Source organism: Anabrus simplex, chromosome 2 (genome assembly GCF_040414725.1).
Source record: "Anabrus simplex isolate iqAnaSimp1 chromosome 2, ASM4041472v1, whole genome shotgun sequence".
NCBI lineage: Eukaryota > Metazoa > Arthropoda > Insecta > Orthoptera > Tettigoniidae > Anabrus > Anabrus simplex.
In genome coordinates, this window is record NC_090266.1 from 672688511 (window position 1) to 672705212 (window position 16702).

General features: G+C 38.5%; 1 protein-coding gene across 5 annotated transcripts in view; it reads left to right on the forward strand.

Moving 5' to 3' along the window:
- The window catches only part of SH3PX1 (sorting nexin 33-like protein SH3PX1), a 328612-nt gene that overhangs the window by 249228 nt on the left and 62682 nt on the right, over positions 1–16702 (forward strand). For 3 of the 5 annotated variants that reach the window (XM_067141233.2, XM_067141235.2, XM_068226248.1), the window contains exons 9-10: positions 814–995; positions 11673–11845. In XM_067141233.2, coding sequence (XP_066997334.2) covers positions 814–995; positions 11673–11845 — 355 coding nt within the window. Of the gene's footprint in view, positions 1–813; positions 996–11672; positions 11857–16702 lie in introns of all 5 variants that reach the window. The other 2 variants (XM_067141236.2, XM_067141234.2) reach the window with 1 other exon arrangement.

The window sequence follows — 16702 nt, forward strand, 5'->3', positions numbered from 1 at the left end:
AAGTGGGAAAGATCGCAATATGAAGATAAAGTTGGAATTCAAGAGGACAAACTGGGGCAAATATTCATTTATAGGAAGGGGAGTTAGGGATTGGAATAACTTACCAGGGGAGATGTTCAATAAATTTCCAATTTCTTTGAAATCAGTTAGGAAAAGGCTAGGAAAACAAGAGATAGGGAATCTGCCACCTGGGCAACTACCCTTAATGCAGATCAGTATTGATTGATTGATGTACGTATAACTCAGTTTCGAACACTACATTATCTTACGTTGTGGTGGGGGCAAGATGTGTTTGTGTGTTTCAGTTGTTAAGCTATCATCCTCAGAACCAGCAAAATTAACTCTAATAGTAGTTATTTAACTATTCTGGCTCTTTAGGCTTTTCCAATTGTGAAATTGCCAGCATTTTGTCCCAATGTGGCATTGCGCTAATCATTTGTGATTGCACACCTCTCCAAGATGTTTACGATTGGTGCGCTGTTGAGACACCACTGCAAATATCTTTCTGAAGTATTTATTAAATTATTATTTATGGCTATTTGCAATGTATTTTGGTTGATGGAACAGTTAAATTTTATTTGTACCGTTGGGCTGCTTTATGGGGTTGTACCTGGTAGGCTTGTATGTATATCACTTGGATGTTTTGAATCTGATTTCTTTTATTAAGAAGTAAATATTTCTTTTTGTACTTTCTTCCATACTCATCCTGTTCTTACCATTCACAAGATCAGCAACTAATGTAATCTCCCATGAAATAGTGATTCAATCTTCATTTGCTGGTAATTTAGGTTTGTTGTTTGTCTTTTATTTTAGGGAGCAAGAGACTGATATGTTTTCAAAGTTTATTCATGGGATGGATAATGCTGTGAAAAACTTAATGGCGACAGGCATTGATCAAACTAAAAAGCACCAAGGTCCGTATAAAAGAGAATATCAGAAGATAGGTCAAGCATTCCTTTCCCTTGGGCAGGCTTTTGAAATGGATGGTTCCAGAGGTGAGTTGTGCTATGATTACTGTTCCTTTGAATTCACTGTCTGTTGATGTCTGAATTAATTTCTCCAAATGCTGTTATCAGTGATCACATTCCCCAGCAACTTCCAGTCAAATAACTCTTCTTTATGGAAGGATGGATTTCTAATTATGTTGGTTACAAATTTTTATTTTTCTCAGTTTATGTATATAGTAGAGTCAAATTTCATTAGCACATCAGGATGGTTGCGATCCTGTAATCTTTCATGGTCTGAATGATTACAAATATGTTTTTACTGAGCTCGATAGCTGCAGTCGCTTCAGTGCAGCTAGTATCCAGTATTCGGGAGAGAGTGGGTTCGAACTCCACTGTCGCCAGCCCTGAGGATGGTTTTCCGTAGTTTCGCATTTTCACACCAGGCAAATGCTGGGGCTGTATCTTAAATAAGGCTACGGCCGCTTCCTAACCACTCCTAGCCCTTTTCTGTCCCATCGTTGCCATAAGACCTATCTGTGTCAGTGCGATGTAAAGCAACTTGCAAAAAGAAAAATTGTTTTCTCTAGGCGAGGAGAACCAATGGTCCACATCATGCAGGATGCAGGTGAGACCTGACGCAAGTGTGATAAACTTGAAAACAATATTCTCTCACCCATGGGTAGATAATGCAAGTATCGAGCCCGAATTTTTATTATTATTATTTTACGATTATGATGATTATTATTAATATTATTATGACTTGTGATGTACATCCACTTATTAGTATCATTATTAGCTTACGATTGCATTATTTGTGAGGTTATGTCATGAAACATTTGCTGTGTATAGATATTTATATGAGTTTGTCCGACTCGGCTGAATGGTCAGCATACTGGCCTTTGGTTCAGAGGGTCCCAGTTTCGATTCCTGGCCGGGTCGGGGATTTTAATCGCTTCTGATTAATTCTGCTGGCTCGGGGAATGGGCGTGTTGTGTCCGTCCCAACACTCTACTCATCATATTCAGACAACACACTACACTACCAACCACCACAGAAACATGCAGTAGTGATTACATCCCTCCATATAGGGTTGGCGCCAGGAAGGGCGTCCGGCCGTAAAACAGGGCCAAATCCACTTGTGCGACACGGTTCGCACCCGCGACCCCACCGTTGTGGGGAAAAGCAGTAGCAAATTAAGAAGAAAGAAGAAGATATTTATGAGTTTAGTTAATGTAAGAACATGTAATTAATATTATATAATTTGTTCTTTCCTGTATTAATGATTTGTGATCCACTACAGAATTGTGAAACACACTGTAACATCCAGAATGGTACTGGGTAGACAAGAACTTGGTAGAATATTCTGTACATTAATATGTGGGCCTTAAGCGCACTAGAATTTATGAGAAAATGTATCCTTCTAGTAGCCTGGCCAGGCACACATATAAAGAGGTGGTCTTGATGGTAGAGTTAGTTACTGTTTAGTTGGAGTTATGGTTTAAGAGGAGTATACTTGTGACCACGTGTTGTGTTGAACGAACATGTTGTCAGCAGTCATCTGTTTCAACTGTGTTTTAAGGTATCACAATCTATAAGTTTCATTTCTGTATTGATTTTAATGTTCACAAATATGAAGTTTTGAAGCTTCTACCTAATCAATACTTTATTTATATGTTATTATTTTACAGTACCAGTTTCGACCTTGTGGAGGTCATCTTCAGCTGACCAACATAACATGTAATTAAAACATCACTGTAAGAATGTCACGCAGTGGGTAAAACATTGCCAGTTTGCGAATATTCGTTGTACTGGCTTAAGAAATCGTCTACGTTAAATGATATGAGAATTAAAACTTAACATTACTATTATGTGCATATGTTAAATATACAATGTTCTTAAATTATAAAAGTCCACTGTTCCACATTAAAACTTTTAGCTAAATGAATAATCAATATTATTGACAACATGACTTAGAACTTTAATCATGTTTGCAACTATTTTATTTTAAATGTCCTTGTGTATGATTGTCTGTTTTAATTTATGTCTTGCCAATCTATTAATGTGATTTTATATCTGATGTATTTTGTGAAATATTCTAGCTGATGATGTCCGTTAGGGGAAGAAACATGCCCTAGATCTAATAAATTATATTGTATTGAATAAGCGGACAGCTTAAACACTCTTTACTTGATTTCAAGTCAATAAAGCTTGTTACTTTTAACGCTCTGTTTCAGTCCTGCTTGTTGCTGGAACTATAACTGTTAAAATATACCCAAATAGGATGTAACCTACTCATGTTTAGTGCCAAACTTCAGTGAAACGGTTTTAAACTGTTTACCAAATGCTTCAATGATATCACTGTCTGGTTACCATCATGCTTGGTTGATCTGCTAGGGTAAGTGGCTTTGACTGAAGAGCTCTGGTTACCTAAGGTCAGGTTGGTGGGTTCAGTCCTGACTCAGTTCAATGGTATTTCAAGGTACTCAGTTATGTTAGCGTGGTGTCAGGGGATATACCAGCACATAAAGAAATTCTGCGAGACAAAATTCCAGCACCTCTGTATCTCAAATGATGATGGTTAACTGGACGTTATCATTAGCTAAAATTTCCAGTTTGAATTTTGTGTACCGGTAAAATTCTTTGATACAAAAAGCAGACCTCTTACAAATTAACTGATACATAATTTCTTTCATTTAACACCTTACAACTTGCATGAAGGCAAATACAGGTTTATTCACCTAACATGTTACACGGAAATAACTTCTAAACCATTAAAGATATTGGCATTCTGTTTTCATATCCGTAAATGGTACCTGGGGTCTTGTAAAATAACGTGCTACTTAGTCTCATGGGGTGATTAATAACCGAGATATTGATACTAACTCCATATTTTTCAATGGAACGGCACAAATTCATACAGCTGGCCTAAAAGTTCAACTGCATACAAGTTCAAATATGTAAGTATTTTCAAAATCGGACAATTGCTTTTTGAAATATAAATAAGAACAACATTTGCGGTTTTGCATGCTCCATCAGACGGCGTGAAGTCGGGCAAGGACATACTGACGCGCAGGCAGTTTCCTGAGAATGAGCTCAGCCACAGAATGGATACCAGGCATATAAGCACCTCATACACATGTGATGGGTTTGCAAAGTGTGTATGGCAGGCGAACTCTGGACAGGGAGGGTTGTTACAGACCGAAGAGTTTCTGTCGATATTGCAGCACATGCTGCGATGGTACGTCACATGAGATCCTGTGGTGGTGTTGGAGCTTGCGCGTAGACTATGTCCTTGCACGTACCCCAGAGGAAAAGGTCCAGCTGTGTCAAATCAGATGACCGTGCTGGGCACCTGATGGCGCCTCCACGTCCGATCCATCGACCGGGGAATATCTCATTTAAGACTTGCCGGGCCACAAGCGAATAGTGGGCAGGAGACCCGTCGTGCTGAACCCACATATCCTGTCGTATGTTAAGGGGTATGTTTTCCAGGAGAACCGGTAACACTACTGATAGAAATTCGGCATATCTGTTCCTCGTTAAAGTACCTTCAATAAAATATGGCCCTACTGCATGGTCGCCGATTATCCCGCACCACACATTGACACCCCATTGCTGCTGATGATCCATCTGCCTGAGCCAGTGTGGGTTCTCACAAGACCAGTAGTGCATATTCCGTAGATTGATATGTCCATGGTTGTTGAACGTACGCTTCATCAGTGAAGAGAAGTCTCTGCAGGAAGTTCCTGTCGTCCAGTACTCGCAAAAGAACAACACGGCAGAAATCCACACGTTTTCCATAATTTCACTCATCAAGTTGTTGATGCAAAGATAAGTGATAGGGATGAAACTTGTGTCGCTGTAAAATGCAAATGACACTTACCTGGCTTATCCCGGCATCACACGCAATTACGTGTGAGGTAGTATGTGGGTTATGGGCGACGGCCGCCAGAACACCTATTGCCTTCTCTTCCCCTGTCGCTGGTGTGCTCCTGTTTCTCTTCACATTATTATTCCAGTGTCTGTTGTGCAACAACTTGCGGCAAAGGCGTCGTATTGTCGTGTGTCGGATGACCCAGGCAGGATACCTCTCAGCATACAGTTGCGAAGATCTCCTAGAACTTCTTCCACACTTGCCATACAGGAGAAGCATGTCCAGTTTCTCTTGGTTTGTGTAGGGCATTACGTAAGTACTCCAGACGTACTCCAAAACTGTACTGTACATAAGGCCCATGAGACACAGGGCAGACAAGACCTTCCCCTCCTACGCCCTCTAATAGCAGCTACACTACCTTACCTTACTATTTCCAATTGAATGACAACATCCACATTTTCAAACACTAAGTCTACTCCAGAACAGTAATGCGTATACGGTCGCACTTCCAGTAATGCATCTTATTGTTCAGGTTCCTCTCCAGACGTACGTGATTAAGACACTTGACGGGGTACAAAGAATAGTTGTTGTTATTTCATTTCCGGGGCTTGGACATTGTGGTCATGTAGCCCCATGTGCTTGGGTGTGTGTATGTGTGTACTGTATGTCTGTTAGACTGTGTCTGGTAACCTACGTTATTGTGGTGTCTGTAGTAGTGTAACTGTACCTGTAATTCAGGTGAGGAATTGGGGCGGAGGGGGCCGTTGTCGTATGTAAGGAACCATCCCAACATTTGCCTGGAGTAGCGGTGAGAAACCACGGAAAAACACTTCCAGGATAGCTGAGATGGGTCCAGAAACCACCTCTTCTCCTTTTGCCTCAGAAGCTGAGTGTACCCCGTTCCAGCCCTCCAACCAGATTTAAATTGCTTATCAGGGCCGGGAATTGAACCCAGACCACTGCGGTGACAGCTATGAATGCTAGCCGCTACGCGTAATTAAGAAATTTGACAGGCTGCGGAGAAGAGTGGCTGTTTGTTGTTATTTCATTTCCGGAGCTTTGACAGTGTGGTCATTTAGCCCCGTTTGCTTGGGTGGGGGTGTGGGTGTGGGGGTGTGGGTGGGGGGTTTAGGGGGGGGGGTTACAAAGCGCACCTCGTTTTGTGCTGCGTTATTTCAGGTGAAGGAGCAGTGTCACCAATGCTGGATTATTTGGGTTGGGATAGGTTATACATTAGGGGACAAACAGCTCGAATTATTATATGGGATGTTCCGAGCTGATCGTGGTAAGATGGCAGCAACACTATTATTTATTTATTTTATATGCATTACTCTCCGCGGAGCTCAAGCGCGACTTTAGTAGCGCGCATTCGGGAGAGCGCAGGTTCGAGTACTGCTTCGCCCAACCTGAAAGTAATTTTCATGGTGTCCCATGTTCAACACCAGCAAATGCCGGATAGGTACCTTTGGGATAGGCCACGGCCGACTTCCTTTCCAAATCCTTCCCATTCTCATCCGTTGGAAAAGACGCTAAACTGAGCGCAACCTATTACACATAGATGTCAAAACAAAACAAAACAAAACAAAACAACTTTAATCTCCCTTCCCCGTTGTGTGTTTGCCAGTCATACCATAATGTTGCACACCCAGGGTATGTTACGATACATCACATTATGTTTACAGTACATGCTTGGTATCCGTTCTGTGAATGAACTCACTCCCAGAAAACTGCTTGCGCGTCAATATGTCCTCGCCCGACTTCACGCCGTCAGATGCGGCATGCAAAACCACGCATGCTGTTCTTATTTATATCTCAAAAAGCAATTGTTCGATTTCGAAAATACTTACATATTTGAACTTGTACGCAGTTGAACTTTTAGGCCAGCTGTATGAATTTCTGCCGTTCCATTTAAAATATGGAGTTAGTATCAATATCTCGGTTTTTAATCACCCCTTGAGACTAAGAAGCACGTTATCTTACAAGACCCTGGGTACCATTTACGAATATGAAAACAGAATGCCGATATATTTAATGGTTTAGAAGTTATTTCCATGTAACATGTTACGTGAATAACCCTGTATAAAAACAAATAAAATATGCTGCAGTCATATAATGTTCCCAAAGCCGAATTTAATTGAGAGACTTAACCTACTCTTCGTCATTCTCCTTGTTGTTATCTTTTCACCATGTTCCAGACCGTTCCATTATTTTAATGCTTTCCTTGAACATGTCGTCCTACTATAAACCCAGTATCCTTCAGCCACTCCTCCTTTTCATTTCTATTTCCATTTTCCATTGTTTGTTTTGACATTCTTCATCTATTCATCTGTTCAAAATGTCCAAACCATCTACATTATTTTTCCCCCGTTTTATCACTCAACTTTTCCACCTTTCCAATTTTCTCCCTTTCCACACTATCTCATTTTGTTTCCTGTAACATACACGTCAGAAGTTTCACTTCTGCCACCTGTATTTGATTTTCATCATTTTTTGACTCTGGCCAGCCCTCAGCTGCATATAACAGGTACATACCATGCTGGCCCGAATATAACGTGCCCCTGAATTTATGGAAGGTATTAACAAGAAAAACTAAATAACAAATGTAATAACAAAATATTCTAGCACTCCTATAACTAATATAATTTAATATAGCCCTGAAGTAAATCTGAGAACAAAAGTTTTAATTGGAGATGGGTTCTCCATACTTTCAATATTATCTCAATACCCAAGAGGTATTGATGTTAAACAATACTGCTACAGATGAGCTCGGTACTTTTCAAAATATGTTAATGCAATACTAATATTTTTAATTAATATTGTCAGCTTGTCAGACTTAGCAGATTTTAAAGTGGTCGCAAGGAGCATGTCTCAGCTCATAAATTTCAAAACAACAGGTGGCAAGTATAGCAAGAAATTAGGCTCGTTTATAGCTCTACTGATCCCATAACAAATGGGACCTTCCTCCAAATTCCTGCAGATGTTCTAGTGCCAGTATGTCTTAAGTACCAATTTATCTAAAAGTCATGTACGAGGGCAATCAAACATGTCAGATTGTAGTTAGAGGATGATATTTTCGAATGTGATATTGCACTAATTTATTTGTAGCAATATTTATTTTAATTTTAGATGGCTATAGAAAAAAAACATGCTCTGCCTGCAAAATAACCTAGTTCTGAGTGTAATTAATAGCAGAGACATTCAGTGAACAAATCCTGTGGTCTGTTTAAACTATCAAATCAAAAGCAAGGATGCAAGTTATTGCAAAAATGTCAACATCTTTAGCATGAAACCTGATTTTGATTTTATATTGCCGGGCCGAGTGGCTCAGACGGTTGAGGCGCTGGCCTTCTGACCCCAACTTGTCAGGTTTGATCCTGGCTCAGTCCGGTGGTATTTGAAGGTGCTCAAATACGTCAGCCTCGTGTCGGTAGATTTACTGGCACGTAAAAGAACTCCTGCAGGACTAAATTCCGGCACCTCGGCGTCTCCGAAAACCGTAAAAGTAGTTAGTGGGATGTAATGCAAATAACATTATGATTTTAGATCAGTATTTTAAGATCTCATGTCAATTGTTATTTTGAAGTGGTAGAAGATGGTGCGTTTTGTAATCTACCACTTTTGGATAGTATGAATGAAATGTGGAACTATTTCCTATTGGATCCTGTCAGTGATAATGGTGCTATTTGCCACATTTGCAAAATAAAAAAAAGAGTTTCTCGCAACGAGAAATATGTCATAACGGTAGTAACCTGAAGAAGCATGTCACCTTGTTTCATAAAATTGTTTTACTAAGCATGTACATTCTAACAAAGTAATTTAGAACAGTGAAATTGGTAAGAAATTAAGAAATGACAATGGTACAATCAATCAGTCACTACTGATCTGCATTTAGGGCAGTTGCCCAGGTGGCAGATTCCCTATCTGTTGTTTTCCTAGCCTTTTCTTAAATGATTGCAAAGAATTTGGAAATTTATTGAATGTCTCCCGTGGTACGTAGAGGCTGTGGCCATTCATTCTATTTCAAAATCATTGTGCTCATTATCATCATCATCATCATCATCATCATAATCACAGTTCTTAAATACCAGCCAGCCTACTCATATCAGAAACTTGGGATTTAATGGACAAAAAATAACTGTGATTCGTGACAATGGTCAAAATGTAGTAAATGCCGTGAGTTTGGGAAAATTTCTGCATTTTCTGCATGTAGCTCATACACTACAGGTTGTTCTAAAAGAGGGACTTTTTTAGTTCAAAGAATATTGAGCAAATAATGTAGAAAATTAGTTGGAAGTTTCAAGAATTTGTTGAAATCCACAGAGATTCTCAAAGCTACACAGAAACATCTTTCTCAACCAGAGCACCACATGATTTACGATAAACCTACTCTTCACGTGCTAAAAAGACTTCTAGAACAGAAGAACCAGGCAAGTTGGCCATGCGGTAAAGACTGCACAGCTGTGAGCTTGCACCTGGGAGATAGTGGGCTCGAACTCCATTGTAGTCAGCCTTGAAGATGTTATTCCTTGGTTTCCCATTTTCACACCAGGCAAATGCTGGGACTGAACCTTAACGAAGGCCATGGTCGCTTCCTTTCCACTCCCTGGCTTTCTCATCTCATCGTCGCCTTAAGACCTACCTGTGTCGGTGAGATGTAAAGCAAAATTGTAAAGAACAGAATAAACCCATCATGTTGGCATCTGCCAGTCCCACCCTCCAGTAAATCTTAAAAGTATTGTAGTTGGAACATATTCACTTTGTTAAGAAGGTAAGCATAGTTTTTATTGTTGGCTCAGTTGTTGTTTTTTTCTGAGAACTGTATGAACCAAATCGTATACTGCAGTGCCAATCATTGCATATAACATGTTTGTTTTGTAGTAATAAGGATGAAAACCAAAGAATGTTCACTTTGCGGGCTTTGTTCTCCGCAATAAATGACACAGCCCATATAGCGTACAGCCAGTATAGTTGGTCCGTTATGGATATACATTTTCCAGCTAACTCATTCCTGGTTGCCAGCTTTTTGCCCCAGTGTGCTAAGTTGGGCTCATCAGTTGGTAGATAGCACACCTAGCAAGATGCATGGTTAGTGCATACAGTACTGTGGAGGCCACTGCATAGGCTACTTGGAGCCATAGCAGTGCCAATACACTATGAAAGACTTCGTCTCATTTTCAAAAACTGATGCCTGCCTGGCCATCTATATCATGGCGTACAGCCTTCGACCTCATTGGAAGCTGAATAATTGTTCTACCTGCAGGGGCAGAAAACTATTTATTTTTGAGAATTATGTAGTAACTTGGTTTATTGAGAATTATTAATAAATGTACATTTGTTGAAAGCTGCTTTCATTGCAGATCGATATCTAAATGTTCAGTAACCATTTTTCAGTCTTCAGTAGTGAATCACCATAACAGCTCTCCAGATGAAGTGGCATACCACATTTTTCACATAGTTACCTGACTTCTGACTTTAATTTATGACTCTTGCACACTTTGCAGGGCCTGGAAGCATGGTTTTTCCTTTCCATTGGAGAAATAGGGACCAAAAAATGGCCCCATACTTGTCCCTGAAACTGCAGAGGGCAGTCTTTACTGAATGGTTTCCCTTTTGGTGTTCTAGGAGGGAGAAAAATAATCTGCAACATTTGCTTGGCAACTGTTGTGCAGAACTCATTATAATGCAGCCACCTGCCAGTAACCTCCTTGAATACAACATTTGAATTGAAGATAGCCATATCCAAGAGATACAGCATTATCTTTCTATAACCCGTGATAGTATGTCACATTACAGGAAAACTCGCAAGGACTTGGTCTCGACGATCTACAGCATTCATTTTGCTGTTGTACCATCCAACACCCTTGGGTTCTTTTTACTTCTTCTTGCCTCTCACCTCGTTTTCTGTGAACTTTCACTACTTCAAAGTCCAAGTCTTCCTCAGCAGTAGAAAGCAAATGAACATCCTCTCTGTCTTCCCACTTTCTATTAATAATCTTGACCATAATGGCCAGTATTGGGTCTGTATTGAATTAATCACAGTAAATAGAGAGATAGATGATCCGCCTAGTCAATACTATGCGTTAAATAATTTGTTTACATTTCACATTTACATTATATCTAGTACATGTTTCGAGAATATGTTCATTCATTCCCTTCTTCAGCTAATTAGGTTAAAATTCGTGTATTACAATAAGACCTGCTGAAACAGGGGGCACCCGCTAAGAAACCATACGTTTTATCATACTGTATTTATGAGCACAGTAGAGAGAATACCTATCTGTCAGATAAAGGTGAAGCAACTATGTATGTCAACAGCTAGCTCATGTTTCATACGTAGTGCAAATCGAAAGGGGCAATTCCCAGCTGGCAAATGACGCTTGTTTGAATACATTACATTTTCTTGAGAATAAGTACTTGCCTGATTTTTCAAAATAACCACGGTGATGAATTTGTAATGGTTGTAGCTTTAAGGCTATATGCAGGAAACGTAGTTCCATTTGAAAAATCGAAGTTAGTACCATTATTTCGGAAGATATTGATGGCATGATAAAGCACTGACCCTCTTGGTACCGTTACCAAAAGTGAAAACACAATATCAGTATCTTGAACGGATCACTAGTTATTTGAGGTGTCAACTCAACTGAATATCCCTGTATATCTGATTTTCATTTACTGACTGCTACTGTGTACCATAATAGTTTTGTGTAGTCAACTTCGCATGAAAAATACTCGTTGAAAATTCTGCCCATAAATATACCATCTTTCTTTCAGTTTGTGCGACCCTTGGGGATAGATCTTCTTCCTTTGTACGAAAAAAAAAAAAAAAATGTATTTTTTAACTTTAATTTTAGGTAGATCACGAAGAAACTTAAGCCAAGCTGTAAGGAAGACTGGTGAGACATACAATGAAATTGGAAAACTTTTTGAGGATCAGCCCAAATCAGACTGGGAACCATTGGGTGATATGCTCCATATCTATAAAGGCATTCTGGCTTCCTTCCCGGACATTCTCACTGTACATAAGGCAAGTACTAGGTAGGAACTATGAAACACAAATTGTAATACATGGCTCAACACTTCTCTTCTCACTTGGCTATGGACTTACTTTTTTTCTGTGAATAGTTATAATATCCTTGATATAATGCTGCTTTAGACACTTTGTGGAATGTTATAATTGCATGGTTTTATATTTATTCAGTGCAATACAGATCAAAATTAATTATTCTCCTCAAATACTTCAGTTGTCATTATTTATGAATTTGAATCTATCACTTGCATTTGATTTGATTTGATTTGATTTGATTTGATTTGATTTGATGTGATGTGATGTGATTTATATGCTAGTCATTTGGCAGGCTGTGGGATGCGGCTGCTGAGGTGCATTCTTTTTGTGTCGAAGATATCAAATCTTGGCGCTGTTAATCAGCATTTAATCGTGTGTTAAAATTTTGTACCTCTTTTGAAAGGTGTAAGATAGGCTAAAGTAATACTTGAAAAGGCAGAATTATTGCATTGGCTCAAGTGGAAAAAAAAAAAAAAAAGGCGTATGGCTTTTAGTGCTGAGAGTGTCCGAGGACAAGTTTGGCTCGCCAGATGCAGGTCTTTTGATTTGACTCCCGTAGGCGACCTGCGCATCGTGATGAAGATGAAATGATGATGAAGACGACACATACACCCAGCCCCTGTGCCAGCGAAATTAACCAATAATGGTTAAAATTCCCGACCCTGCCGGGAATCGAACCCGGGACCCCTGTGACCAAAGGCCAGTATACTAACCATGTAGCCGTGGAGTCGGATATAGGCTAAGGTAATAGTTGAAAAGGCAGAATTATTACCCTGCAGTATGTCATCTCATAAGTCTTTCAGTGTAATGGTAGCGTCTCTCTCACCCAGAGGTCTTGGATTCAAAACTTGGCTCGTCCAACAATTTTGGTCTTAGAATTGAATAGGCTGTGGTGAGGTTAACTAAGAAACTTTAGAAGAATGAGCAGCAGTGAATCAAGTCATGAAAGTTAAGCTGTACAACTGTTGTTCATTATACTGACCACATGACATCTAGCTGGATGGCAGTCATCTTGGCAGATTTCAGGGCCATTAATGGGCTGGAGATTTGTGCATTTCTTAAGACCTCTTAAAGGGATGTTCAGTGTTTGTCAGATGATTTGATGAACATGCAGGTTCATGTCATATGTCCATGATGCAATGTTGTTACTTGTAGAAAACTAATGTGGATAACATGCAGTAAAATACATTTAATATCTCTGAAACTTTCATGTTCATGTGATTACAACATATATTCCTTTCTGTAATTATTATGTCCTATATCCGTTCTCCCCTATTTTTGTATGTGGTTGAGAACTATTCCTGTTAATATTGAATGTAAACTACTCCTATGACTAAAAATGAACATTCACAGTTTCTAATTAACACATTGTCAGAATTTCTTCCTTTCGTACTTACTGTCCAATAGACCTAATCATGCTTTTTTATTTATTTGCTTGCTTGCTTGCTTGCTTGAAATGAAATGAAATGAAATCCATACAACTTCTATCAAGCTACTTCTCCTCCTGTCCAAATCCTTCCAGTTTAATTTTCTCTTTTGCATGTTCCCTTTTGTTCTTGGCGTCTTGAATTGGAAGGAAGCAGCCGTGGCCTTAATTGAGGTACAGTCCCAGCATTTGCCTGGTGTGAAAATGGGAAACCACGGACAACCATCTTCAGGGCTGCCGACAGTGGGATTCGAACCCATTATCTCCCGGATGCAAGCTCACAGCCGTGCGCTCCTAACTGCACAGTCAACTCACCCGGTATACATTCTTAGGGTGTTTTTTGTGAACATCTCAACATATCATGGCAGCCCCTGTACAGTTATTTTATCCTCCAGTCTGTCAACTTCGACCAAGTCTCTCTCATTTTTGTTCTTAATTCTGTCTTGCCTTGTCTTGCCAGGTCATGCATTTGAAACCTCATCATTTTAGCTGCCTGGGTTCTATTCACATATTTTATCCTCACAGTCCATTTATCACACACAGAGGATAAAGTGGTATGAAGCAAGTGTGTTCAATAGTTCCTTTTCAGTGACTCTTTCTTGTTCCATACAAGGTCTCCTGTAACACTCTTTAAGTTTCTGTCAGCGTGGATCCTTTGTAAGGTTGTCTTCAAATATAAACTTTTCTATCATCATAACTTGCTTGTGTACTTTTATAAGGTTAAGGAATGATTTCTGATAGAAACAAAGACGACCTACCCATAACCATTGTTACATACACATGCCACTCTCTTCAGCAATAATAGAGATGAAATTAAGATCTACTTATTGTGATACATACATACATACATACATACATACATACATACATACATACATACATACATACATACATACAGTACCCTTCTCCAAATGTAGAAAATGCAAAAGCTAATGTTAATCACAAAATCTATGTATATAAAATAACTTGTCCTGACTGACCTGACCTGACTGACTGACTGATCCAAAACTACTGGACATAAAGAAATGAAATTTTCGGGATAGATTCATATTAAGATGTAGGTGCTCGCTAAGAGAGGATTTTTGGATATTCCGTCGCTAATGGGGTGAGAAGGGGGGTGAAATTTTAAAATGAGTGTATCTATATCTCGAAACTTTAAAAGTTTACAGATGTAAAATTTTTTATTTAGAATCTTCATTAAAAATAAGGAAAAACCTATTTTTTTGTTTTTGGAAAATCCCAAGAAGAGGGGTGAAAAAGGGTGAAATAGGGGTTGAATGCCTTTAATCAGGATACCGCTACTTATATCTCAGAAACTGAAGATATTACAGACCTGAAAATTGGTACTTCTGAGCTCTTTTAAAAATAAAGAAACACGTATTTTTTTGGTTTTGGAAAATTGAATTAATGGGAGGGTGAAAAGGGGGGTGAAATTTTAAAGTGAGTGTATCTATATCTCAAAACTCTGAAAGTTTACAGATGTAAAAATTAGTATTTAGAATCTTCATTAAAAATAAAGAAACACATATTTTTTTTGTTTTCAGAAAATCCCAATAGGAGGGGTGAAAAGGGGTGAAAAAGGGGTTGATGCCTTTAATGAGGATACTTATATCTCAGAAACTGAAGATATTACAGACTTGAAAATTGGTGTTTGGAATCTCCTTGAAAAATAAAGAAACACGTATTTTTTTGTTTTTGGAAAATCGAATTAATGGGGGGGGGGGGGGTGAAAAGGGGGTGCATTTTTAAAATGAGTGTATCTATATATCTAAACTTTTAAAGTTTATAGATGTAAAAATTGGTATTTATAATCTCCTTTAAAAATAAACACATATTTTCGTGTTTTCAGAAAATCCCAATAGGAAGGGTGGAAAAGGATGAAAATGTGTTGAGTGCCTTTAATGAGGCTACTTATATTTCAGAACCTGAAGATATTACAGACCTGAAAATTGGTATTTGGGATCTACTTTAAAAATAAAGAAACAGGTATTTTTTCGTTTTTGGAAAATCCAAATAAAGGGGGGGTGAATTTTTAAAATGAGTGTATCTACATCCTAAAACTTGAAAAGTTTACAGATGTAAAAAGTGGTATTTAGAATCTCCTTTAAAAATAAAGGAACACGTATTTTTTTGTTTTCTGTAAATCCCAATAGGAGGGTTGTAAAAGGGTGAATAATGGGTTGAATGCCTTTAATGAGGATACATATCTCTCAGAAACTGAAGATATTACAGAACTGAAAATTTGTATATGGGATCTCCTTTAAAAATAAAGAAACACGTATTTTTTGTTTTTGGAAAATCCAATTAATGGCGGTTAAACAGGAGTGACAAATTGGGGTTCATTTTTTGAAAGACTATATCTGTAGAATATCTGAGAAACTTAAAATGTTACAGACGTAAAAAGTGGGTATTTGAAATCTCCTGTAAATGTAAAGAAACATAGGTGATTTGTTTTTGGAAACTCCACTTAAGGGGAACTAAAAAGGGGTGAAATTTTAAAATGAGAATTTCAACAGTATATCTCAAAAAACTTAACATGTTACAGAAGTGAAAAATGATATTTTTTTATCTCCATTAAGAATAATGAAATGTGAATTTTTAGTTTTCGGAAATCCCGCACACTTGCCTACGCGCGACAATGGTGCTGGTCACATTGTCAACAATGACAATGGCAGCAGATAAAGAGTGACTGAAAATGGTGTTGAATTCTTTTAATTAGGCTACTGATATCTCAAAAATGAAGATGTTACAGACGTGAAATTTGATATTTGGATTCTGCTTTAAAAGTACAGAAACACGTATTCGCGGAAAATCCAATGAAGGTAGTGGGGGGGGGTGAAAAAAAATAAAAAATTAATTTACTTAATTGTATGAGAATACATACATCTAATAAATCTAAAGTTGTTACAGACGTGAAAATTTGTATTTGGATCTCCTTTAAAACAAAGGAAAACGCGTTTTGGGGGGAAACATCTTGGGAGGCGGGAGTGAAAAGGAGTTGAATTCCTATCATGAGGAGAGACAAATGAAAAACTGAAGAAGTTAGAGTCGTGACAATTGGTATTTAGAAGATCCTTTACTATTAAAGAAACAAGTATTTTTTGCCGGAAAATTCACTTAGGGGGGAGGAGTATGAAGGGAAGCGTAAAAAGGTGAATTATTTAATGGGGATACTTATATCTCAAAACGGAAAGTAATAGACGTGAACATTGGTGTTTGGAATCTCCTTTAAACATAAAGAAACACGCCTTCTTTTAATTTTTGGGGGGGTTGGGTAATTAAACTTAACAGCGGTGGGGTGTAAAGGGAGGTGAGACCAATTGATTTTACTGATCATAATGTACTTATAAGGAGCCTCCGTTGTTCAGGTGGTAGCGCGTCGGCCTTTCACA